We start from the raw sequence: 28,000 nt of genomic DNA on the forward strand, positions 1-28,000 counted from the left end.
CTGGAACCTGTGAATGCCACTTTTGCTTACATGGATAACTTGCAAATTGAGCATTCAATATAAAAAAAATAAAAAAATTCCAATGGGCTTCCGTTGATTAGCATTGACTTTAAAATAAGTGGGCAATCTAATCTCCAGTCCAAATATCAACTATGAGCGAGTGATACCGTTTCCTGTGGGCATAAATGCAACGACCCACTAGGCAGAAATAAGACATCGAACAAAAATGTCACAGATACAAAAGACAAGGATAGGCAACTATTTTTTTTGTCCTTTATTCAGAGGCATTTGACAAGTGGAACTGTGTGAGGGGGAGGTGAAGGGGCACAAGCATGTTTGCAGACGGGTGTGAGGGGTGAGGATTTTCATGCTGTAGTTAGATCACTTTCCCAAATAAAAGGATGGGGGGGAACCCCGATCCCTGAAATCAGTCCCATAGTAGAATGTTACACAGCCAAGAAATGCTAACAGAAGAAAATGGCTACCAAGAAAAAACAAAATAAATCAGCAATTGAGTAGCATTTGTGAAAGACAAAGGGAAACAAGACAGGACTTGTATCTATTTTGTAGTCTTACAAATTAGAAAAAAAGGCAGGCCCTTTAAAATGAAAACAACAAACAACTGCATTTCTCATCAACTATTGAAAGCTAAATCAAAACAGGTGATTTGACCTTTTATTTTTTCCACCAAAAAAAAAAAAAAAGCAAAGTTCAAATACAAGGAAGCCACACCACCAAAAAGAGAAAGCAGAAAGACATGGTGATGGTCGGAGGAGTTCAATTAAGCCAAAAAGAGTACATATAAATACTGAAAATATTTTTTTTGATCACTTTCGATAAATTTTCTCAATTCTAAAGAGTACATGATTTTTTATTATTTTTTTTTTAATTCATATGCAGGTTAAGGGAGAGGGATTAAATTCTAACAAATAGAATGCCTCTACTTCAAATACTTGTCTAAAGAGGTAGATCAAAACAAACTGCGGAGAAAAAGGGGCGTGGAGGGAGGGGGTCATTTTAAGTATCACTTGTGCCACTCAGTTAAGCGTGATGTTAAGATGGCGCGCCCGTGTGGAAAAAAAAAAAAGTGTTCTGGAAGGGGAAGGGGGGGGGGGGGGGGGCTGAGGTATACGTGCGCGCTGGCGCTCAGTGGGGGCAGGGAGGGGCGGGGCGCACGCTTAAGTGGCACAACAACCGCCCCCACCCCGCCCCCTTTAGCTGAGGTAGACGGCGTTCTACTGTGGAAGCATGGATACACTCAACTTCTACCACAATCAACATATTTACATTCGGCATGAAGACACAAATGAAATTGAATTTTTTTCCGAGTCAGGTTTTGTTCTTCTTATCCCTCCAAAGTCAGTCTGTGTCAATAAAACAACAACGTTTACACTTGCGGGTCACAGAACGTTCAAATCATGTTTCGCTGTAGCAACTAAAAAAGAAAAAAACGCATCCATCAGTGCGACTCCCCCTACCCTCACCATGCAGTGATCGACGTTAACGTAGACTTGATTTAAGTTTGCTAAGCTGGTCGGGTCGGGGCCTTGACGGGGCGCAGGAGCGTTCGAGTCGGCCCCGCTCTATCGGACCCGGACCGCGGAAAGGAATTGTATTTCATGGAACAAACTAAAGTACCATTCCCGATAAAGTCAATCCCAAAACTAAATGGCATTGCTGTAATCATGTACGGTTGGCATTGATTCGCATGGTGTTTTGTAATTTTCTTCAAAAAAGAGATGGTTGGACCCTCAGGGGAAAAACTGAGGCGATTCTCTCTGGATACTCGTGTCAGCCGCCAGCTGAGGCGTGCCAACTCCGGCTCTGGGGCTGCTATGTACAAATAGACGTTATGTACAGGGTCATCTTTAGTCACTCACACACATGTACAATGCCACCATAAAGCACTAGAGTTGAAGGCAAGGGTCAGTTGGCAGCCGACCAAAATTTTAAATTTTTTTCTTAAAAAAATAAAAATGTTCAAAGACTATCAGCTTTATAAAGTATACAAAATACCACAAAAGCAAAATAAAAAAAGAAAAGGAACATTTTTTTTTCTTATATAGTTATATATAATCATTTTTCTTTTCTCTTCTGAGGTACTAGATCCTGAGGTAGTTAAGTAAAATGCATATTAAATTGGTTTTCCTGGGCAGCAGCATTTCAGCACCATTTCCCAAAGTGTCAGTCACGGCGCTGCCCTCACCTCTAAATATATATATAGATATATATGCGTGGTGTGTGTTTATGTATGTATGTATATATTTATATATATATTCATCTATTTATTTAGGACTATCTATAAAATGCATCCGAATTTATAAAATGCCACTTTCATTAGACGGGCAGGACACCCAGTTTATAATCCACCCCTTCAGGGGTCCTGGCCTCAAACAATCTTTCCCCTAAACGTGGCCCGACCAATTTGAGCCAACTCTCCCCCCCAAATAAACCTCTGGCGGTCCCACCAGGACCGTGAGAGCAATGCCTTATTATTATTATTTTTTTTCTTCCTTTCAATTCATGAGAAAGCTTCAATAACCAATTCAACACTGAAAAGTATCAACCAAATCTGAAGTCAACCAAAACATCTTTGTCGGGTTTGAAGTACCACACCAAAGAGGCGATAGGAGGGGGATCCTCAATTCTTCTTTGTGTTGCAAGTTTAAAAAAAAAAAAAAAAAAAATGGGGGAGGAGAAAAAAAGAGAGACACGCCCTTGGGGGAGGGGGAGGAGGAGAGCGGTCGAGGGGTGCGTACATGTGAGGGCAAGGTGACGTCGATGGGAGCCCTCTGATACATTCCTACAGTGATGCAGAGAGGTGAGGTTGGTGGCGGTTTAGAGAAGAGGAGTAGGAGGAGGAGGAGGAGTAAAGATGGGGAGGGGGTGTCTCTTGGCCACACTTGAACGTTCAAGTGAGGCGCGGAGGGGCTGGATGTTTTGGTAGGCTTCTAATAACCTTTGACCCCTGAGATGAGCGTTGGTAACACCTCGTCGTCCAACCCCTGGACTCCATCCGGCCAACCGTCTTCATGAGTCAGGCAGCTTCAAGTCAACGCTGGAACGTTACTTCCTGCGGGGCAGCGGAGGCTGAGCTCCGGGTGCCGGCTTGGGCTGCTGCTGTCTTCTCACCTGAGCCAGGATCTCCTGAATCTTCCTTTGGGCCAGCTGGAGGACAACAAGTCCATGTTTAACGGATTTCCACTTTGTTTGTTTTTTTTTTTCCTCTCTGTTTCTTTCTTTCCCACAGACAAATTCTGCCACAATCAGAAACGCTTGAGGACTGATCAGCAAGTGGAGGAATGGGGAGCCTGACAGACTCAACAAAATGCACCAAATAGGGCAAAGCAACACTCAATTCCTCATCTCAAGTCACAAAAGCTCCGGATAGTGATCATAATGGACATACAATGACAATTGAAGGAAATTTGCTTCCTCCCCAAGGTATGGCTTTTGGTGCGAGGACGGGAAGCTACAAATTTTCTGTATTCACGCAGCTGCTGCTTGGTCCCCAACGCCACCCGCCGCCAAGTACAGAACAAGCTAACCTTTTTGATCAAAATGCTAATAGCCATCACTATGTAAAGATGCAAGTGTACCTAATAAAGTGACCGAGTCAAGGCTATGAAATGCAACTTCGGGAAGACGACCCACCTGACACGCAAAGAAGTGTCCACTGATTTTGACGATGACCTGGTCGTTCTCGTCGGGAGTCTGGTCCCTGGGCACCACCACTTCGGCGCAGGTCAGGTTCTGGAGCTCGTTCACCTGCGAGCGCCGGAGCAACCGTTGCGGCGGGGGGTTGGCCCAAAATGTTTTAAGCTTCACGTCGGCGCCTTTAAGTTACCGTTTTTCCACCCTTTCCGATGACGCGTCCCGCGGCGAAGGAGGGCACCTTGATGTGAGCCTCGAGTTTCACCTCCTCCTTGGGCCCAAAGAAGTTCTCCTCTTTCAGCTTGCCGAAGATGCGACACTGAGCCTGCCGCACAACAAAGCAATTAACCTGGGCAATAAGCTTTAAAGAGACCTCCGTTTATGGGTTTACGTGGGCGTACGACACCTTAAACTGAGCCTCTGGCGGTCCAACGATAATGACCATCCTCTGTTTGGGATCCATTCCTTCCGCGGGGGCGATCTGAAAGCGACGCCCGATATTGAACAAACCACGGTTTCCGCGACGCGTTCGGCGGAAAAGCGCCGTCGCGCCAAGATTGCCGGCTGACTCACTTTGATGGAGGCGCCGGCAAAATGCGACAGCTGCTTGATGTGTTGACCCTGTTTTCCAATGATGGCCCCCACGGCAAGCGCAGGGATGAACAGGTGGACCGTCTCCGACTCTGGGTGTCCCTGGTGCGTGGGAACATATTCCTGTTAATTGAGCTCGGACGCTGTCGCTCAAAGCGCCACTGAAGATCTCAGACTCATCTGGTGTCGCTCGCTTCAACACTACTGCAGAACAGTGAGTTGCTTAAATAGCATCACTACGTCTTTTGGGTAAAAGCACCACTTTCACAATGTACATAAAACGTAACATACATTGTATTTTTTTTTTTTAATGCAGCATAATTCCCAATTCAAGGGTTTGAAAAAAAGCTGTTGAAACAATGTTTGTTAGTCTGAAAATGGACTGTCCAGCACAAGGCCAAAGCAACAGGTGGCGCTATAAATCAACTTAAAAGCCAGTTCAGCCTTAAAAGAAGCAGAAGGGAAATGAAATAGTCAAATTACCCCTAAACATCACGCATAAATTTGACCAAATGTTTCCAGGAGAAAGATTTATAATCAGTCTCAAAGCCATATTGAGAAAACTGTACAATGTCACACAACAGAGGCAAGCAACATTTTTTTGGTTGTATTTTTCTTTTTTTTCAGTTTTCCAAAAACAGCAAAAAAAAAAAAAGCTTCCGGGGACACTTGAATAGAATAACAGATGCTGTCATGCAAAGTGCCACAGCGCATCACTTGCACCTGCTCAAAGACACAACCAGCTTTCCCCAGCGCTCAAGTCAATCACACACTCAAACATTATTGATTTTGGATTGAGACCAATACACCGATCGATATGGCAGCTCAAGGCCAACAACTCGCTTTGACCGCCTTCATGTCAAGGTACTTGTTTCCTTATCTCTTATTTCGCTAGGAAGACATGAAGTAGCCAAGCCGCGGTGTTACGGATCACTCGTGGATGAGCGGCCGAAAGCTTGAGGAGGGGGCAGCTAGAAACTGTTAGAGGCAAGCCGCCCTGTCGAGTCATCCCGCAGCGAGCAGCCACAAGCCGTGCACGGCGCTTTGGGGCGGGGCGACTTACGGCGAGGGGCTGGCTGCTCGCCGGCATCATAGGAGCCCAAAATGGACCCTCGCCCCCGTAAGGACTGCACTACAGGAAGAGAGAGACACGTTGCTAAGAACTAACCGGCGACACGTCTCGCAGGCCTGACCCCGTCGCACCCAAGCACCTGCTTGCGCCGCGCGATCAGAGCCGAGACGACCCGCTAATAAACCGCATTGGACCGGCCGTCACTTACTCCAAACGCCGAGCCGCCGGCTCCGGGAGGGGGCACGTGGGACATGGATGGACCCATGCCGGGTGTGCCACTGGGGAACAAACCCAGAGCGTTCAAGTTTAAGCCTGGAATCAGGTTAGACTGGAGCTGTGGAGAAAAAACACTTTCAGTTGGCAAAAAATAAATTAAAAAAAAATCAACAGTCTCAAACGCGCTTTGCTAATTGAACTTGCAGGTCTCATAAGGTACACTGCAAAAAAAAAAAAAGGGGGCAAAACATCCCCCCCCCCCCCCTTCAAGACTTTCATACTGAGCCGTTTTGACACGACTCACGTTCATGGCGGCCATGTCGCTCTCGTACGACTCTCGGATCTTCTTCATCACTTCCTCCTCTGCTCTGGCGCACGCCTCGATGGAGCCCTTCACTGTGATGGTCCGCTCCGGGTTGTACAGGGTCAGGTCCTGGAGGCTGCGCACGGAGAGCGGCGGGACAGAATTAACCTTGACAGCGCGCAACCCGTCTCAGCAGAAGCTTCCGGAGCAACCAGTAAAAAAAGAGCTCACGGCGAGATGGTGATTTTGGTCCCCGTATCCTGCTCGATTTTCTTCAGATTTCGGCCTTCCTTCCCGATTAATCTTCCTACGAAGGTGTTGTGAACGAGAACCTTCAGTGGGATCTCCTCGGTACTGAAAGACAAACATGATGAAACATGAGCCGACGAGACCCCCAACTGAGGTGTACGACTGAAAAATTTTTTAAAATGGACTCACAACTTTGTGTCTAGCGCTTCCTTCTGCATGATCTCCATTAGGGTTCTGCAGGCGTTCGAACAACCTTCAGCTGTGGAGTGAATCGTGATGGGCTTCTCGGCGGCACCTGCGTTCTCTTTCCGGTGAATGTCAATCCTGGGACGAAGGATTTGAAAGCGGTGAGACTCCGCGCCGACACGTCAGCCGCAAACAAAAGAAGCAAGCTCCTCCCCTCGCCACTGACTTTGAGTGCGTCTGTTTGGTGACGTTACGGATGGTCGCCCCTTCTTTGCCGATGATGGCCCCGACGAACTGCGTGGGGACCAGCATGCGCAGCGGGATGTCCGACTGCACTTTGGGCCGGGCGCCGCCGAGGCTCGGCGAGCCCGACCGCGGCGGTCCGCGGGCGTTGAAGCCTCTGCGACCTCCTGCCGGGGGACCCTCCGGTGCGGCCGTCTCGTCTGGGATGTAGGACACCTTCAGAGCGCAGTTCTCCATCATGGAGCCGTTGAGCTTCTCAATCGCCCTTGGAAACAAAGAGATGTTGCCGTTCCATTGGATGGGAGGGGCTTTGAATTTAGAGCCCAAGATGGCTTATGCACAGAAGGGACATTTTTTTTTTTTCCCCTAATGTAAAATATGTGCCTTACCTCAATATTGGGAAACACCGGGCTAAGAATACATCTGTCGGCCCAGTTCGGAGTGAAGCCGCTAGTTTTTGCTAACCGATTTATACAAAGATTGCTCTGATGCTCACACAAACGGAAGAGATATAGAGCGAAAATTACATACAGTACGCGGACGCATCTCCAAGCAAGTGTGATCTATGTACACTAGGGGGCACTAAACGGCAAATTTAACCACGTTTGCTTCAATCGCATTGGCCTTGCTGCCATTGCACGTTATATCAAGTTGACTTTTAATTAATTAAGTGTGCTGCAAAAACAATGACAATTATTTCCAGCAGAGAAGGAAGAAGAGCTTGGAGGCTATCGTGTGTGTGTGTTTGTGTGTGCGTGCGTATACTCACTGCCTGGCCTGGTCCTTGGCCGCATATCGAACATTGACAACTGCAGTCTCTGTGTCAGTGTTGACTGTGAAGGAGCGCACAGCAGAGACATTCACTCATCACTGACCATTTACTACCCTCACTCAAACTCAATTCCTATTTATAAAAAGGAGCTTCTGACGTTCTAGGAATTGGGCAAGCCAAAGCCCGCGGGGATAATAAGCATCCAAATCTAAAGCACTTGCGTGCATTCACCTTGTTCACAGCATTCGACAGCACCGTACTGGGCCAGCACGCCATCCAGAACCTGGGAAAAAGCAAAGCCATAATTAGGACGACTGTCGGCTTTGACTGGGACCTTTTGTTATCGGGCATAAGCCCAACCATGGGAAACGGTCTAACTGAGCCACAACATTAGGAGGTCATAATTTATATAGATGCCACTTTTTTTTTTTTTTAATCCAATGATGACTGTTTGCAAAGTGGATCATGCTGAAACATTTTGGGCAGTAAAGTGAATCTGTGCTCACAGACCCCCTACAGAATCTAATCCTATCCAATCAAAGTAACAATAATGCCTTTAACGGGAGCAGCTTTGATTTGTTCCTCACTGTAAGTGTATTTAATGTTACAGCAGGTGAATGACAAACGGGCGGCTTTGGTTGAATTTATCCCACAAACAAGACGAATTCAAATGCTGGCATCTTTCACACAATATGGCAACCGGGGGGGAAGGTGGGGGCCCCTTCTTTGAAAATCCCCACTATGGAGCGACGCATCAAGTTGGCCACCCGGAGACCACGGGATTGGAATTCATTGATTTGGTCAACTGCGGGCGAGGGGGGCAGCAAAGATTCCAAGCAGCGCCGAGACCTTTGACCATACTCTGTTGAACCCGAGGCCACACCCCCAAAGAGCTCAACCCCACTTTCTAGCCAACAAGACTGTCCCCCCCCCCCGCCCCCCATCCCTTCCACGCACACACACCCCTCAGGCAACCCACCAACCGAGCAGCCTCCCGCCTCTCTGCCATGTCAACGCCAAGTCATTGGCTGCGCCTCCAGCGAAATGCGGCGCCCAACGCTGGCTGCTGGCTGGCTGGGCCGCCCGTCCTTCCGCGGGGGCTGGCCAATGAGAATCCAGGCCATTCAGGAAAAGGGTGGGGTGCATTCCAGCAGGAAGAAGGGGCTTGGGGGAGGGGTGCGAGGCTCATGCTACACATTCTGTGAATCAGAGCACATGGACGGGAAGGAAATGGTCCAGGCCCACCCACCCACTACAGCTTGTGAACACGCCACTATTCGCACCAGCACGCTCACGCTGAGGGGCCGCACGCCACACCACCATTGTCTAATCTACCTGATAAGATACATACAAGGCCTTGGCATCAAAATATCCCAGATTAGCCTATTTTTTTTTTTCCCCCCTCCCACCGTCACCCCTCCTCCCGAGGGAGAGGGAGACCTCCTCGTCACCTTTGGAGAAGGCAACCAGCTCCCTGGGCTACATGCTAGTAACACGTGTGGCGCTACGGTTAAAGGCACATGTGCGGAGGCGAGGACAGCTCATGCTATCGAGAAAAAAAAAAAAAAAAAGAAAGAAAGAAAAAAAAAAAAAAAAAAAACACCGAGCCGATTTATGGTCATTTGATGGCAGGCTGGAATGGTAAAATCATCACATCACGGTTACCATATGAACAAGTGTGTCATTGAGGAAATTCTGAATTATTCTTTCCCAAACGGAACAATACTCCAAGCACACACTTTCAAAACCAAACCGCTGGACATAGAAAAATGGGAGGGAGGAGTTGGAAGGCACAGTTGGTGATTTAAGATAGAAAATGACATTTACAAGAGTTTAAAAAAACTAATTAATTGTACCCTTGCCTTTCAGATATATCCCATAATGTAGGAATGGCTAGTATATTGATGTGGACTTCAAATTGAAGCCAGTATGGAGGCTAAAGTCCAATTTGAATGTACTACTTGTGCCCAGAAGGTCAAATTCACCGCTGGCACAGACTGTTGCTCAACTCATACCACTTTTTATTGTAAAGTAAAACAAAAACGGCATTTTTTAAAAATCAAACAACTGCAACAGAGTTTGTTACAATGTTCCCTGGTAAATTTGCTCAAGAAATTTTGGGGGTGCTAAAAATACTTTCATTTGACAGAATCCTACGGAATAATGAATGGTGGCTCGTATTGCTCCAATTCCAATTCCTCTTGTAGTGGTGAAGGACGCAATGTCCCAAAACATCTGCACCCTTTAATTTTACACACTACGCTAGTAACCATAAAAGGACTGAAGTAGTTCATAGACAGCCCTGTAATGCTTCTGAAACAAAGCATCTAGGCATTTTATTTTTTTTCTTTTGGATTTTTTTTTTTTTTAATCTTAGTCATGCACATACTCCCAGACATTCTCTCTCTCTTAAACACACACGCACACAACCCCTGACTGTCGATGTTTAAACATTAAATTCATTCATGAATTGGGAATGGGGAGAAAGTAGTAAAAAACAAGTTATTTCAGGGAAAAAAAAACATGTACAGCCCTTGCATTGGCTTGGTCAATCATCGTATTTTTTTTCTTTATAGACAGTATAATTTATTTGATCACAGCTTTTTTTTTTTTTTCCTGTGCCCGCTCATCTGTATCAGCACACACACAGGCGCGCGCACGCAGCTTTAGCTACGACGCTACATTTGTGCTGAAAGACACCATGACATGGATTAGCTAAAGAAACAGACGCACACACATTTAATACACCATCAAAAGTGTCAGCCAATTCCTTTGGAGAAGCAATGACAAGATGCATTTCGCCACATTTCTTCTCCAATACAACCAACATGTTGCCTCTCCAAATTTGTTGTGCATTCAAAATCTGCGGCTGCAAATCGGAGCGTCACAAACGTCAAATCATTTGTTCCAACCACAGTTGGCCCACTACTTGGTGAGCTCGCTTGGCCTGAGCTGAGGTGCAGCCATGTGCAAACCAATCAAGCATGTGCTACGTCGAAACACCCCCAAAAAGGGAGGAAAGATTACTCCAAAAGGCATCTGAATGAGAAAGAGGCCAAGTTGGGGCGCCCCACGTTGTACCAAACCCTGGAAACATTCAGTGGCCTTTTAGCACTCACCTCCCACCGCATGTCAGGCGGGATGTTCCTGATCTGCAGCTTACAGCTCCTGAGGAGAGAAGAAGGGAAGATGATGTTGAAGGATGGCGAAATGGTGATACAACTTGATAGAAGTTCTCATCGTTTTTTTTTTTTTTTTATAATTTAATTTGAAAAAAAAAAAAAAAAAAAAAAAAAAAGAACCAGCATCCTCTCCATGAGAGCGTCACCTGTTGTGAGGTCTCTCACATCTTTAAAGGCAAAAACAGTCAAGTGTAAGCCACTTTGCCGTTGTTTGAGAGGTATCTGGTCCAGAAATTCAGCTATGATGAGTAATTATTTCCTGTATGACATCAGCAGGTGCAGAGACCAACGTGTTGAGGACGTAGAGATTGATTTCAATTGGGTGCTTTTAATTGAAGATGAGGGAGCTCCATTTCGAAGAAGCTAAAATTGCACCACGCCTGTTTGCGTCAGAATCACATACACAAGGATGGGCCCGTATGGAAGATGCAAAAAAAAAAAAAAAAAACAGCGTTGGGGAAAAGTGCACTAAACAAAAGTTGAGTCAATGAATGTCCCCTAGAGTGACTCGCACTTTTCCAGGATCACCCAACTGTTGAGTCAGGGGAAAAAGGGGGGAGGGGGGGAGCCAACTGGAAAGGGGAAGAATGAAATTCGTGCACTTGTTCATCCAGCGAAGATGAGCGGAACTAACAGTGCTGACTGGTTCAAAAGTCACGTTAGTCATTAAAAGAATTGAGGGGACAGCGGCACAATTAAGAGGGATACATGCGGGGAGCACGAGACTACAAAGTGGCAAAGGATGTTTGAGGCGTTGGAGTGTTTGCCTGCAGGAGGACCTTGCACAGAAAAGGGAGGCCACTCCAAAGTCCGCTGCCTGTTGACAAACCTCAAGGGCCGTAATGTACATGAGGCTGCTTCAAGCAAGCGCAACAATGTGGGGGACCCGAAACCAGCTCGAGCAAATGTACACATCTTAAAAAATAAATAAATAAATAAAAAATAAAAAAATAAAAAGGGGGGGAAAAAAAATGCAGCACATCTATGAGCTAAATCACACACACACAAGTGTCAATGGGATGTTAAAAGGACATCTTAAGTTGCTTGTGCATATCTAAAAAAAAAATAATAAAATGTTTGGTATATTAACGGCCCAACTTGGAGCGCGCATCAACATCAACTCCCGTGTACATTACTCATATTTGACACTTTTACTACTTGAATCGAAAATGGGTAAATCGCAAAGAAAATTCACAGATAACCGCCGTGAGGAATTCCAGCCCTTTCCGGCCAACTGTGTGCCATTCCTGGCTGATCCGTCCCACCACCGGCACCCCCTCCCACCCACACATTCTGTATGCTCTGCATTGCGGTGGGAACGCCATGTGAAATGTGCAAATGCACCAGGGCCGACCTATAGCTCCACAGACAGAAGAAGTCAGGCAGGGTTAGGAGGGTGGGGTGGATTGGAGTGGAGTGGAGTGGAGTGGAGAGGAGTGGGGGTTGGGTTCTCTATACATTCCCTGGTCCCCATGCAGCCTTTGATTTGGGGATGGGTTATTGGGGTGTGGTGGTGTAGGGGGTGGGGGGGGGACTAGTCCTGTTTCAGGCAAGGGTAACAAGGGCCCACTCTACTCGGTGGGGGTGGGGCCCTGTTACCATGGACACGGACAAGTCCACTGACAGGAACATGTAGAGCTGGGCTAAAAGTGGGAGGAGGAGGGGGGGGGGGGGCGAAGAGTAGTGACTGGGGCTGGTTTGTCATGTGATGGCCGAGACCAAGCCGGGCTCCTTATCTACTTTTTGAATAAACCAGCTTTGTACATGCTATCCAATGGGCCCAAACGTTCTAGAGGATGGAAAAAGATATGCAATCCAAACATCTGATGGGGCGGGAAAAAAAAAATCTGATGGGGGCAGCTTCTATTGAACAATATGGAGGCACTACAATCGACACAAGGAAGGAGAGACGATGTGTACTGCATGCTCACCCAGCCATCAGACTACTCAGGTATGAGCTGGTTCTGAACGACTGATCTCCACATTGGGAAGGTTCTGCCGCCTCCGACACGCACAAGGCCTTAAATGCCCGGCGTAACCCTGCCCCCCTCACCAAAAAAAATAAGATACACATTCAGGGCCTTGAGTTCTTGGATGACTTGCTTTGTGAGCTCCCTCAGAACATTCCAATGAGTTGAATATCTTCTCTCAGACACTATGAGGTGACTCAACTGAAAAGACTGTTGCACATTTGGGGCTTCGCCGCCCCCCCCCCCAATCCTCATTCACAAAATAGAGCTAAAAAGTCAAATACAAAGGCCATGTCAACGCGAGCCTTCAGTATGTGTAGAGTCTAGGAATTGTGGTACAACAAGGGGCCACATTCATAATTCACCCCACCGTTTTTTTTTTCTTCTTTTTTTGCAGGTGGGGCCCCTTGATGACCTTGTGACCCAAACGTCTCAAACCAAAGGGCCACCTTTACCATGTTGTTCTATTTATTTTTTTAAACGGTCACACGCAAGGAGTCAAATGTGATAAGAGTGTAATAGTAAAAGCATGTGTAAAAAATAAAAGAAATACGAAGAGAGTTTAACAGCAGTATCGCACACGCACACACACTTCCCTCGTATAGCCACGCCATTTTTTTTTCTCCTGTACATGTGACTCAGCGGGGATTTTGGGTTGTGCCTGCTTCATTTAATAACCCCCCTTCATCCCCCCAAAGACAAACGTGACCCTGGGAGTTAACTCAGGCCATATACAATAATCGCAAATAAACTGCAACCGACTCATGGCTCACACTTGTGGAAGGAATACCATTTTTTTTACATTAAAATTAACATTTGGTAGCAAAAAATACCCCCCAAAAACAACACTATCATTTTTTTCTTTTAAAAATGTTTGTATTAAAAAAAGCACACTTTTTTCCTGCATCATTTACATATATCATAGGGAAAAAAATATTTTTTCAGTTAAAGCCTGGGTTGGTCATAAAATGAGTTTTTATTTAACACAAGATTTAAAGGTTAAACCCTGTCACATTTTCTCCTGATCAAACAAGTTGTGTATTTTTTCACCTCTAACTGAAGTTTGCTATTGCTGGAGACCTAATTTATCATTTTTACTACAATAACTACACTGAAAAAAAGCACTTAACTTTCACTTGCCCATGATTAAAAAGTGGTCAACTGATGTTGTTTTCTAGTCTTTTCCTCCAAAAAAATATTTAAATGATATACAGTATGGTATTTAAACACATTTTAATCATGTGCAACCAATGTACATATCCAAATTCAGTAAATCCAAAGGATCCAAATGATTTCTTTCAGTGCACTAGTTCATACTCACATTGTTTTTAGATTAAAAAAAAAAAACAATAGAATTTCACCCCATGTTCTATGTTAACCCTAAAATGGACACTTGTACATGCTTGCATCTTTGCTGACTGTTTATAGCACTTCCCTTTTTCCTGAGGAGTCCAAAGGTTAAAGACATGGTGATTGGCTAAGCCCCCTCCTCCCATCCCTCCCCCCAGCTGATATTTGCAGAATGCAAAGAATGGCCCCAGCATGTGTGTATATGTGTGTGTGAATGTGTGAGTAGCCTGTGTTGCCTATACTAACCATTTGTGCTCATGAAAACTAATTTAATTTTACATTGTACAGATTTTGAAATGGAGTGCTGAAATTCAACTCTGTTAATAAATAAACATACTTTTGACACATACACACACTTGAAACAGACGTTTGTATAAAGAATTGATGAATTTAGCACACCTATCTTATTATTTCAAGACACATGTTTAGCCCAACAACATAAAAAAAAACAGCTTACATGGCATTCTGGTGGAAAAATTAACTCAGGAAATTTAATATTAGTTTTAGGTAATACACACGTCTAAAAATACATAATTCCAGACTTGTTTTTGTTAAAAGGTATTTGTGCACGTTTCCAACATGACTTTAGTTATTTCAGCTTGACAGATAATTCAAACAGACAACACGTTGAACACAATACGTGAAACCATGATCTCATTCAACACGTTAGCTCACACAATCAATTTACGAAATGGAAAATACAAAAAAAATGTTAATTAGGCTATGGGTGCGCCATCTTTACACAATGTGCACGCAAGGAGCCAATCTAAAAGCAATTCAGGGCAAATACCCCAAACGTCGTTAAATTGCAAATAGAATGGGAGATGTGGAAACGAGTGTGCAGTTGTGCAACGAGGTTTTGCGTGACTTTGGGGGGGCCCCAAGCCTTCTCATTCTGCTTTTAGCGTCCATCTCATGCAAGGCGAAAAAAAAAAAAGAGGGGCGGAAGCCAGCAGTGACGGAGCAGATCCTTCAAATGGACGACTCCATGAGGCCTGTACGTACGCCTGCTGTCTCCATGTACTGCATTTTCTTTTGCATTTCTATACACTTGAAGGGAAGCTTTTTGGATACCCGGCACATTTATCCTTAAGTTACTTTTTTAAACAATGCGTACAACAAAAACGTGACGGTTTAGCCCAAAAGGCAGCACCCCACAGTCACGGCGGAGAGGAGGGAGTAGCTACAACAAGCCATACGCCCCTTTTCATTGACCCCCCACAACATTCAGGGGGGAAGGGGCGACATAAAACATACGTAAAAATAATGAGCACCAACTTTCAGCAGAAGAACCACGTTACAAGTTATAACCTACCTTTGACGTTTCGGCACAGAATGTTCCACATCGAGAAGTTTCCCATGGAGTTCAACTTTACCTAAAAAAAAAAAAATAAAAAAAAAAATGCAAAAACAATCATGCATTAATCGTTGCCTGTGAGGCATTTATAGTTCCTTATTTAATACAATAAAAACAAATCAGGAGACGTGCACGAGACTATATTAGCAGACAGCCACAAAATGGCTTTACAGAGGCGAGTTGCAACGACGAAACTGTTTCATTCAAAAGCATTCGGCTAAAATATCATCCTCTATGTGACGGAGAGCAACGATTACATTTAATATATAAAAACTAGTGGACCCAGAGCAAAAAAGCAAATGTGTGCGCCTCATCGCTGGCCTACATTTGAGCAACACAATTAAACCACCTGGTGTGTCAGCATGGGCAAAATGGCTACACAACACAACGAGCGACTTGTGGCCACAAGAGAAGGCTTGTGGGACTTTTTGAAAAGACGCTTGTATTTTACTACTATTTGAGAAGGTTCGAAAAGCAGCAACACACTCACATACACACACACGACGACGACCTCTAACCCGAACCCGAGCAAAGGCCCACTGCAAGGTTCGACTCAACATGAGAATCCAGTCAAGATTTTTTATTAAATCAATTATATTACAAATGTTTACCAAACACAATGAGATGCATATATAAATAGAACAATAGAGTCAATCCCAACCACACACAATGATCACATGCATTTCTTTCATAGGGGCCACACACACGCACACACACACACTCACAAAACCCACTTTCACGCCGTTGCAGACGTCTCACCTGAAAGAACATCGATGGCCTTCATTGCAGTCTTCTCATCGGGGCAGTCCACGAAGGCATAGCCGGTTTTGACCAGAAAGGGACCACTATGGGGAATGTTCCACGTCTCAAAGATAGTTTCGAAGTCCTCCTCGCTGGCCTCGGCGCTCACGTTGCCAATATATAGCTTATTCATATTCACAACCAACAACAAAAACAAACAAAAAAAAAAAAAAGAACCACCTAACGGCTCTGACAGCGACCGTGCTGCGTTTGGAGTAGCCCTAAAACAAAAACAAAAAAAGGAAAAGAAATCCCCTTTAGTGCACTACAGAGTGGACAGATAGATTTAAACTGGCAGCCTCGTAGTGGCTTCGCGCTCCCTCGCCCCTCTCGCTGCCTCTTCTTTCACCGCGCAATAAATAAACGCTTAATTATTAATCTTCCACGCTCTTCCAAACGACGATGGGCCGGGTCAGGAAGGGAAAAACGGAGGAGAAACTACTTTGTGTCTTCCTCCGAAGAGACGGACAATGTCACACACGCTAAGGCAGGCACCCGCCTCTGGGTCGACTACAACCAAGAAGAAGAAGAAGAAGCGACGAAGAAGAAGGGGAGGAAAAAAATCCGCTTCTATTCCGTTTTTTTTTTGAATGAGCCACGTGTTCAAACTACAAATCAACCGACACGTGAGGAAACCCAATTGCTCAATTAAGTGTTTGGGATTGGGGAAAATTGCTCGGGAATCTGGGGTGGGGACAGTTGAGGGGGAGTGGATGGGTTTTTTTTTAAGGAGGGGAAGAAGAGAGGATTGGTGTAAAAAGGAAAATAACCTAGGTAGCGTTAGAAAAAAAGGAGGTTCCGGTAGAAGCTGCTGCGTCTTTACTAGAATTACATTTGTGTGCCTTTCGCTGCATTAAAAAAAAAACGGCTTCGTTCTCATTGGTCGCTGGAGCTATAGTAAAACGTGCGCGCGCACGCACGCGCATGGAGAAGGCGCTTAAGTAGACTGATCACACACAAGGACGAAAGGGGGTGGGGCCATTCATAAATGATGTTGCACTACTATATTGTCAAAATAAAACAAATACGTGACATGGGATTGGGGAAAACAAGAAAGGGTGACCCGTGGTCCTCACGTGGGCCCTCGCGTAACGTGGGAATGACACGTATTCCTATTCAAATGAGGGCGTCCATCTTCCCTCATACGCCTCCCCTCCCTCAATACGCAACCAAAGTCAAACAACTCGCCCGAGTGGGCCATAACCACTTCGTGGCTATATTTAGTTGTTGTATTCAATCGCTTTAAATGCTTCCACTGCACTATTTTGTTACTAGTTTGAGCTCGGCCATGTGGTTCACGGCGAGCCTTGGCTGCCATGTTGGCTGCAAGGGGGAGGGGCTTTCAAACATGGCGTCCTAACGTACGGCCCAATTGAAACACAAGAAGTGAATTTTTTGAAAATGTACACATCTGTTACGTGTAGTCAAAGGTCACGACGGATGGGCCACAATATTAGGTACACTCGCACAATAGAATGCAGTGTTTCCCAACCAATCTACACAGTGTTTCACAAAACATATTGAGCCATGGCTCATATTTTCCATTGCACAAACACCAAGCAAAAATGAAACAAAAATATATATACTGAACTAATGATGATGATGTGTGGTGGTTTTAGAGTAGCATTTAATTGTTGTCTGTCACTATAGGTCTCTGGCATAAATACTAAAATACTATTAACACTAAAAGCACTGCCTAATACAAAAGTACTGCCTTTATAAACCTGCACTTAGTTTTGATTGATGTACTAGTTTCAATACTGTTATGAGAGATTTTTCTAGTATTTCAGATATAGTAGACAGCCCTTTCTCTGGATGATACAGTGCAATTCTACACCACAAAACTACAACAACAAACACGCCTCTCAGTGTGAATCAAAACTAGGTGGTGTTAGACGTCATTAGCTTGTGCATGTCTACCTAATGATTTGCCTGTCAGACATAGAGTATTACTCACATGAGCTACTGTATGTCAGGTACAGTACACTTGTGTAAGCTTCAGTTGCTCTTTCTGTCACTGCACAGTGTATCCTGGCAACTGTATCTAGTTTCAAATTCACATATATCTCATTTAAGTCACTATGCATTTTTTTGCAATTATTGTTCAACTGATTTTGCGTTATATTTAGTTTGTTTGATAAGTTGTAGCTAAATACCAGTAGTAGAAACTGTTCTTAGAATCAAGTAATGCATTTCTACACCACAGCAGTGTGTTTGTGTTTTGAAAGTAAAATTGTATACTGCACCACTATTAGTTGGTATATCATTATTGTAAGAGCTACAGGAAATGTGCACGAGTGTGAGCTTGAATTAAATCATTTTTTTGTGTACTGTATGTATGGTCATTAATTTATAAAGCAATTTTACAAATAAAGGCTTTTTCAATGTTATGCAATCGGTGATCAATGTGTTTTTGTTTGGTGCCTTATAGGGAGTTAAAGGGTGTTTTCTCTGTAAATATCAATGCATTTTAAACAAGTATAACTGTGATATCTTAAAAGTAAGTTATCAACAAATACTGTATAGTTTGGGATGGGATTGGGATTAGATGGGAAACTATTTCCAACAGAAGCAACACAGTTAAAAATGCATGCTGCTGGTGCAGTTACTTTTAAAGTTAAAAAAAAAAAAAGAAAGATTTTTCGGGCCCTTGAATGAGTGAATGAGAGCGGGGCCATGCCTGCCTCAGAAGGTTTCCTCCCGCACACCACATGCTGCGCTCTGATTGGCCGGGAGAGCTGACCAATCAGGAGGCAGCACGGCCGCTCCTACTACTACCGCTGGTGCGCTCGTTTGATTGGCTGACGAAGAGCGACTATTCTATATGAACCAGCCCGCCAATGATGCGTTTACGTCCACGTTGAGACTGTTGGACTTTGACTCACACTATAGGGATGTAACGAAATATGAGCCAGTGAGACAACTTGAGGCATTTTCCAGATCTATTATTGAGTTATTTCTCAACTCTAGCCTGCTATCAATTGATTTACTTTTACAAACAGTATGGAACTATAGGTTCACCAAAAAGGAATGCGCCTTCTTCCGAGATACTCAAACATTTAATCTGTTGACATGCGAGGCACTGGTACCATCTCGAAAACTTTTTAAAAACAGTTTTTGCCAAATATTCAATGAGTACATTTTACCATAAATATCCGTGTTATTTGACACTTTCCGTTGATGCGGTTATGTTTGTAGAAATTGTGCCAATTTATCAGGCGCTAAAGTGAGTCAGAAGTAACACGGAGAACGACGGCTTGTGGGGCCGCTGCATATAGATTTTTCTGGGCAACTGCAGCCATGCTGTGTGAGTTCTCTGGGCCGTGCACGTCGACTTGAATGAGCTCATGCATGGCTGCAGCCTTGTTGTGTGCGTGCGTGCGTGTGAGGCTCCGCGCAGGCATGTGCGCCACGGGTGAATGTATCGCTGAGGAATGTACAGAACGCCTCCCCCATACTTCCAGAGCCCTCCACCCCCTTCTATTGACTCCTTCCATAGGGGGCGAAGTAACATAAAGTTGGAGAGTTCATTACTTCCTATGTTAGTGTACGTGGGCCAGATTTGACCGAGTGTAGAGCTGAGCAAAACTCTTATTTTGGGTAGATTTAAGCATCTTGTTGCTATAGTTATTGCTCAATTTTGGGTTGTTGTTGTTGTTGGCCTCGCTCATGTAAAGTCGTCGCCAAGGCTCTCACAAACCCACTTATGCCACACAATCTATGGATTCGGTCATCCGGTGAGAATTCTTTACGTCTTTTATTCTACCATCTAATCATTAGTCTTTTCGAGTCTTTCTTCATGTTGTGTTTAAACGTGTAAAGCAGAGCATCCACTGCGGAGTGAGCGTTTCGAACGCCATGTTGAGCCCTGACTTACATTCACTGATGCCTCCTCGTCCACGCGAATGCATTAAGTCTTATTTGCTTGAAACACATGCATCAATGCACTTCAAGTGGATCCACACGAGCTCCAAAAACAACCAACTAACTGGATGTTTTTTTCCTCCATTTTTGCTCTTCCTAAGCGCCTAGGAGATGACAACCCTCATGTCAGTAGTAAAATGGCGGTGTGTGTGTGTGTGTGTGTAGCATCTTCAAACATATGCCAGCAAGCCAGTCTGATTTTTTTGAAAAGATGGGGTTAAATCACACTTTTGAAAGATCAAATAATAAACAAAAGGGTCATAGATCTCGTACGTTAAAAAGGATAAAGGGAAACGTGCAGTTTTTGTTCTCTCGTATTGTTTTTGTGCCAAAACTCTAATGTTTTAACTTCCACGAACACATGCATTCCGTCTTGTTGGGCAAGAATGAATAATTCATGTATAATTTTTTAAAATGGAGAAATGTTGCTGTTTTTATTCTGTTACGTAGCACAACAGCATATTAATAGCAGGCTCGTATGCTCTGCATGGTTCATAAAGTAGACGTTACGAATTGCTTAGTATTTAATATTTTGAAAGCTGGTATGAGATATGACTTGCAATATTTATTTGATTTACTCTTAATCATTTCCCCAAATGTTTTTAATAAACATCTGTTGATTGCACTATTATGCTATCTTGAATAAGCTAACTTTTTAATATAAAACTTAAACTCCACGTCCTTTAGCACATGTATTTGGTTAAAAGGGTATTTGCACACATTTTCTTTAATATTTGCAGAAACGTGTTCTACTTTGTATTTAACTTGACGTTTGGGCGTTATTTGACCGTCCTTTCGTCTTCTGTTTAAGTTTCAAGACTTTATTATTTTCAATAATTACTCACACTGTAATCTGTTAGTAAATGACTAAGTAACCACTTTCTTCATGATCTGAATTAACCCAACAGAGAGAGAAACGTGGGCTGTTGCACCTCAAGTTTTCACACTTGTACTTTTGTTTATTTACTGCAATAAAATGTGCAGGATTTATTGAATGTGGCACATTGTGTGAGGTCGATTAATGTGTACTGAATCAAACTGTTATTTTTAGTTATTTTCTTTTGTGAATATTGATCATGCAAATTTGTATTATATCTATTATCTTTCTTTAGGCTAAATGTTTGTTTATAGGTCATTCAGATTTCATTGGTTCATTTTATTGAGAAACTGGCATTTTAAGTTGTTTCATTTATGTTTTGTAATGTCATACAATTGCAATGTTTCATAAATATGATTATGAAAGGCAAGCTGTATTCTTAATTCTTTTTATTCAAAAGTTCTAATTAAATTTGTACAAAACCCTCTCTTTTAAAATGAAAATACAGAGAAAAAAGCTCTGTACACATGGTTTTCAGAAAAGAAAACATTTTGATACGGTGCTCATAGAAAGGGATATTTAGTACCCAAACATAATGGCAGATGAGACAACTAGCTGACTGAATAAATAACTGATTTACAGTAAACACAGGCCATAGAAGTAGTGCAGTTTAGCATACAATCAAATTGTATCCAAAACAAAGAATAGTAACCATTCCTTCTTTAGCTCTACTTTAGAAGTACACCCAAGGTTACACAAGGTCAGCATTTTTGGGCGACTTGTGTTCATCCATCCACCCACCCATTATCCATTATCGGGTCGCGGGCATGCTGGAGCCTATCCCAGCTGTTTTCGGGCAGCAGGCGGGGTACACCCTGAATTGGTTGCCAGCCAAAAGCAGAGCACACACAAAGATTCCCGCTCACAATCACACCTAGGGGCAATTGAGAGCGACCAATTAATTAACCTACCATGTATGTTTTGTGAATGTGGGAGTAAACCGGAGTACCCGGAGAAAACACACACAGGCACGGGGGGCACACAGGAAGGCCGGGGTCGGATCCACACCCACGACCTCTGAACTGCGAGGCAGACGTGCTAACCAGTCCGACACACCGTGCCGCCCGACTTGTGTTCATATAAACCACAAAATCACGTTTGAAGTATACCAAAATTTGATGTGGAATAGAGAGATGTGTTCCTGTGACATCACTTCTTTGTCAGTTATCTGTATCCATCTTACGCCATCAAGGCCAGTGACCATTGGGCCCATTCTGTCGCCATCAGACGTTACGTTCACTATGTGGCTATAAAGAGCACTTCCTCAACAACCTGTTATCCCCGCTGACTATAGTTGATCAACCTATCAGCAGATGACCTCTGAAAATGAACCTGGGTCAGTGCTCTTTAAATGTCACAACTAACCATAAAATTGGTTAATTATCTGCATTCTTTTTAGGCCCGTGTATGTGAAACGCGTCGGGCCGCTCAGTGATGGCTGCGCTTGTCAGGAATTTACAAAACTGCAACAAAGTGTTTGTCACGTAAAAGGTCATCATTTAAGCACAAGTGAGAAAGGGAGCATAAACGTTACACACTAGAATAGATGAAGAAAACATTGACATGTCCATATTTGTGGTGAATTGTCTTACTTTGACCCTTGAGCTTTGGATCTTTCCATGCTATCAAAGTGAACCGATGCATAAGCGCGAGGGGCCCCCGTGACATGTCAGCAGTTATTACAACCCCATTTGAACAAGCCGCTCCATTATTTGAGATCTCATTTAAGGGTTAAAAGCAGCCCGTTAGCTGGGGGTTACTTCCGTGTTTATCACCAGACTTGTGTTCGTTCATTCAGAGGATGCCTGATGCATCATCACCTGTGTGTACGGGTACTGATACCGTGTGCTTTTTGTTCAGTGCCGGACAATGAATGTAAAGAAAGTTGATCACGTGATTTGGGAGCCCTTGTCTACTGTACTTCATTTAAAACACATTGTAGTTATCATGCGAGATGTCTTGCGCAATTGCAATTAACATGGTACCTTTTCTTTTTCACAAAGGCTATTTTTGAGTCACCGTTATTTTGAGTGCAGTTACATCATTATTTGCATTATTGCTAAACCTATTCTGATATTTGACTTCATGAAATGAAACCTAACAAATCTGGTCTTACAGGTCTTTTCAGTGTTTTACTAGTGTAGCTTCAATGAAGTGGTGTAGGAACTTTTTGAGAAGTCATCGTGTACTTAAAGTGTGGCCCCGACATTAACCCAAATGTGTGTGATCATCGAAACAACATCCTGGCGTCTGGCTTGTCCTGTGAAACTGTCCTTTGCTTTATTTCCCACCTCACCCACATATCTTAACTCCTACACAAGGAAGTGATGGCCAACTTCGATTCTAATGCATATTAGAGCCAGAAGAATGAGAAACTTTGTATAGTTCATTGTTGTATTTCCATTTACACCCAAAAAATTAAAAACAAAAAATTGTTGTCATAAAACTCAAATGATGACCTTGTTAACTTTTCCAGAAAGAAGTGTAAGCCTAACTTTACATTCTACTTACCAGACGACTCCATCACCGCTGGGTAACACTGATCATTTGAGGTCAGAATAACAAAAAAAAAAAAAAAAAAACAGACAATGCGGATGGCAACCATATAAAATAGAGTTTGAGTTCCTTGCTCACACGCCCGCCTCATGGAAGGTGTGAGAGATTCACAAATAAAAACACCCCCTGCATGTAAACACAACTGCCTTTAACTCAAAGCATGCTGTGAATTTAGACATGCTAGATCAAATCAGCTGCAGCACCTCAGTAGCGCCCTAAAAAAAACAAAAAAAAAAAACAAAGCAAGTCAATGGAATTACCCAACAGATGTGCTTTCACATGTGAAAGGCGCACACACGTGATTAAAATAGCCATACAAACCTTCACGAGTACATCCAAGTCGTATTAGACGTAAAAAGGCATCCGTTTCGTCTGGTTCATACTTACTTTGGGTGTAGGAGCGAGTCCAAGAGGAATTTCTGTATCTACCATAGTCCGGTGATGGCGAGCGCCTACGGCTGCAACACGACATGAAGGCTTGAAGTGGAAGTGGAGCAACATTTTGACTTTGTGAATGATGACTTGCCTATATCTGTAGTCGTACTCATCGTAGCTGTCGTAGCGATCGTAGCCTCGGTCGTAGCCTCGGTCGTAGCTTCGGTCGTACTTTCGGTCGTAGCCTCGGTCGTAGTTTCGCTCATAGCCTCGGTCGTAGCCTCGCTCATAGCCTCGGTCGTAGTTTCGCTCATAGCCTCGGTCGTAGCTGCGCTCATAGCCTCGGTCGTAATATGAGTCTCTTCCCCTTCGGATGGCCCCGCCGCCATCCTCATCCTCCTCATCATCTCTATTGGGAAAAAAATAAAAATAAAAACAAGGCTGTGGTGAGACTGATAACTGACTCCTCTCTTAATGAGCGGATAATACATACTAAAGGGAAACATTGGTTTGACTCTTACATAGTTTGTTTCCCCATGTAGACTCCAGGTGTGGGGGTGTGCGCACGCTTGGTAATGGAGTAATCTACTCTAATTACTTTGCCGTCGATTTCCATGCCGTTGGCTCTCTCCATTGCCTGAGAACCAAATGACACAAGTCAATGATCAGCATCAGTTCACATGTGAAGTACTAACAGACGGCTTGAGGACTAAGTTGCCTGTAACAAGACTGACATCTAGTGGTGTACTCGATTAGTCACACCTGCCCAGCAAATAAAACCCAGCAAAATTGGAACATAGGTTTACTTAAAATGACACAATTCATCTCGTTTTAGCAACACCACACTGGACTGTGTCTATATTACTGTACGGTAATTATTATTAAAGAAGCAGTTTTGTTCTGATGCGATGCATGTAATTCAACCACCAGTAAAATAAAATACATAAAACATACCTGCTTTGAATCTTCAAGCCTCTCAAAATAAACAAAGGCATAGCCCCGCGAGCGACCCGAGTGCTGGTGGAACACCACATTGACCCCAGTCAGACGACCATATTGTGAAAACACGTCCCTCAGGTCTCGTGCTGTGGTGTCCAAGCTCAGGCCAAACACCCCCAAACATTTGCTGGGATCTGGGTTTGCCTACAAGGGTCAATAATAAAGGTCTTGGTTGAATCACATTTTGTTCTTGTTCAGTGCATACAAAAATCAATACGTACAATTCCAACACTCGATTTATTGCCCTGCCTACTTTATTCTTTTGTGCAAGCGCAACAGTAAATGTTAAACGATGGCAGGTTCAATAACCCGTTAAACAACTTATCAAACAGCTAAGACAGGTCCTTTTGATCTCAATCACAATGAACATAAGATCTGGGAAAATTAGGAGGCTAAATATAATGTAGTAAAAATGTAGAGGAAAAAGGAAGTGCACAGTTTGCTGACCAACCCAACATAAAAAAACAGAATAAATGAGGCCAGCTGACTTCATGCACCTAATACTGCATTTGAGAAACATACCAACTTCATTTAATAAATCACATTCATCCATACACAATTGCTACACGACGCTAGCCCAAAACATGCCTGAAGGTCCACTTACCCTATCAGCAACCACTCCGTGACTGTTTGCTTCTTTTGTTTCATGGCTCTGTTGATATAATGAAATGAGAGGATGGGTTATTACATGGCATGTCAAAATGGTTTCCCACAGCATTAAGCGCAATTATTTCCAAAATTCCCATGTGCCTCATACACATTCTCTTGCTCTTGATGAAGAAAGTATGTCAGCTTCATGATTCATCACAAGATAACTTCAAAAAGGTTTACGGCACTATGGCGCTCTAATTAGACTTGACTCTTCCAAGCGACAATTAATCTTTTTCTCCAAAGAGCAGTATCAATTGCATCATATTATGGTTGTTGTTTCGCCCTTAGTAAAAACAATTAAAGACAGCTGCATACAATAGATAAACCTGTAGCCTCGGTGCCAAGCCAAGATTCAGCAATATTGCCGTTTATGTTATCAGTCCTTCTGTAATACGACACTTTGATCCACATCCACACATTCAAGTGAAAAACTACACGTTGGATATTGTAGTACTGCCAAAGTTTTTATCTTGCTTGCCAAGTTCTGCGAAGGCCTTTGCAGAACCAGTATATGGTTTGGTACTCTTAGTACAGGAAACTACACGTTTTATTTGCGTTTGCGAATCACTCGACAGAAGGCACACAAACCAAATGCACTCACGCTGCTAGATAAAGTTATTTAATGACTCATATGCACTTTTTTTTTTTTTTTAAACAATCTATAGGTCTAATTCGCACTCACCCTGAGCCTTGCTTTAGGGCTGCGGTTTGACACTGGAGAAGTGCTCCGACTCTTCCTGCGACGGCTGTTGGAATGAGAACGAGACCTCTGTCGGCAGGGATGAGATGGAGAGCGTGAACGGCTAGCTTGTCGGACAGAAACGTGCCTAGAACGAGACCTGAAAATAAGAGTGTAAGGCGGGAAAGCAACACATTTCCTCATGAAGTGGACAGAAGACGAAATAAATAATATTTCAGCTGTTAATGAGTATACCATACCTTGATTTTGATCGAGAGTGTGATCTGGATTCAGAATGCTTGGATTCTCGGGATGGACTCAGGGAGCCTGACCTGCTCTCCGACTTGGCCCGAGTTGGACTTCTGTGTTCCGATTCAGATGAGGAGCGAGACCCCTGTTGCCACAGTTGAAAAACACTATCATTTACACATACATGTATTGATAACACCCTTGTGAGGATAAGCGGTATAGATAATGGATGTATTGATAACATTAGCCACTTTTGCTTTTAAAGGATTAAACACACTAAACACAGTACAACTTTCGCTCACCAGACACTTTACTGGATACCTCTAATGAGTATATCATTTCTGCATTAAAAACACGTTTACTTTACAAGGTATAAAAACATGCAGAGGTTTGATTGCGACTGTCAGAGTTGTAAATCCAACCACAGTGCCTCATACTATGAGTCAATTCATTGGTTTACATTTGGATATCTGTAGGTTGTATCAGTGTACCCCATTTTATGTCGTGTGAGCTTGTGTACTGTGGAGAAAAGGATATAATTTATGTACATCGTTAGTTCGGTGACCGAATCGATCAAGCAAGACTGTGGTCCATCAAAATAAGTAAAGCATGCAGTTTTATTACAAAAAGTAAGCACGCTAAAGAAAGAACTGTGGAACAAGCAATGTTTACTTAACCTATGGACATTCTTTCTTCCAGTTTCTTTACAAGTTTTCATTTCTATTCTTCATTCTTCGGTTTTCTCCGTGTTTTTCTTCACCCAAACTAGACTTTAGACTTTAGTGTTCTAATCTTCGCCACATTTTTCTCCCTCAAACAACGGTTCTGTTTCGCTCTGTTCACGTTCTTATTAGCCTTCTTTTAGCCTGGAATTTTGTTCTTTCTTCCATCTTTCTTGGATAAAAATCTTCAAATCCTTCACGACCAATATACCTTAATCAAAAAAAAAAAAAAAAAGAAAATCCAATAACATTAAAATATTAGGTTTATGGAAAAGATGTGCAGAACTTGGTAAAAAAAATATATAAGAGAAAAACACTGAATGCATTGCAGTTACATTAGGATTTATAATATGCAATAATGACTTTTAAACGATTACATTTACAGAACATGTATCAAGTTAATAACAGCTGAAAGCTTGGAAGGAAATGTAGCCAAAGGCGAACCTTAAAAGTTAATTGGACCAAATTAGAGTATCTGCACTTGACTTTTCATATTACTGCAACATATTCCGGTTACTGGGCTTCATGAGCCCCCCCAAATACTGCTGTAAATAAAAGATAAGACGCCGTTTAAGATAACACCAAGGAGGGAGTTCAAGCTAACGTTAAATTACTTAAATTTACTAGCCGCTGTTAAAGGACTGTAACAAAGAATTATCAAGCGTTAGCAAGATGCAACCTCAGAACTGTCTTTCAGGCGAGTCTCATTTAAAAGCTACATAATGTCAGCGATGGAAAACTTCATTATGGAACACTTTCGGTTGAATGTTCGTATTTGTTGTCGGCTTGCAACGTGTTAAGTACAAGAGTCACTATTTACCCGTCTGTCGTTATCTCCCTCGTCGACGTCACTCATTTTCAGGTCATCTACGTACCTAGCAGGTTTTATGGAATATAATGATTACCAAAAAAAAGTAATGCCTTTAAAACCAAAATATTTTGGTTTGAGTGGTTTTCCGACGAGAAAATGGCGCGGGAGGGCGGAGCGATCAGGTAGAGCGCAGGCATACGTCATTTCCGT

At 43.3% G+C, this 28,000-nt stretch overlaps 2 protein-coding genes across 2 annotated transcripts; both read right to left on the reverse strand.

The window, feature by feature from the left end:
- Positions 1-265: 265 nt before the first annotated feature.
- igf2bp3 (insulin-like growth factor 2 mRNA binding protein 3) lies at positions 266-16,816 on the reverse strand. Its single transcript, XM_086015167.1, has 15 exons — positions 15,906-16,816; positions 15,105-15,165; positions 10,407-10,455; positions 7,519-7,570; positions 7,285-7,348; positions 6,499-6,780; positions 6,276-6,410; positions 6,069-6,191; positions 5,838-5,973; positions 5,526-5,651; positions 4,228-4,347; positions 4,061-4,135; positions 3,848-3,979; positions 3,655-3,768; positions 266-3,168 (listed from the first exon to the last, which is right to left on the reverse strand). Exons 1-15 carry the CDS (start codon positions 16,078-16,080, stop codon positions 3,067-3,069), a joined length of 1,746 nt encoding a protein of 581 aa, XP_085871293.1. The 5' UTR covers positions 16,081-16,816; the 3' UTR covers positions 266-3,066.
- A 4,306-nt stretch (positions 16,817-21,122) lies between these two features.
- Positions 21,123-27,989, reverse strand: tra2a (transformer 2 alpha homolog). The gene is made up of 9 exons (XM_086015360.1): positions 27,800-27,989; positions 26,269-26,402; positions 26,012-26,168; positions 25,283-25,330; positions 24,634-24,822; positions 24,201-24,316; positions 23,831-24,088; positions 23,692-23,762; positions 21,123-23,519 (listed from the first exon to the last, which is right to left on the reverse strand). Exons 1-9 carry the CDS (start codon positions 27,833-27,835, stop codon positions 23,509-23,511), a joined length of 1,020 nt encoding a protein of 339 aa, XP_085871486.1. The 5' UTR covers positions 27,836-27,989; the 3' UTR covers positions 21,123-23,508.
- Positions 27,990-28,000: the final 11 nt, after the last annotated feature.

The sequence above is a fragment of the Filicampus tigris genome, chromosome 18 (assembly GCF_054856515.1).
Source record: "Filicampus tigris isolate MCC_2025a chromosome 18, RoL_Ftig_1.0, whole genome shotgun sequence".
Classification (NCBI taxonomy): Eukaryota; Metazoa; Chordata; class Actinopteri; order Syngnathiformes; family Syngnathidae; genus Filicampus; species Filicampus tigris.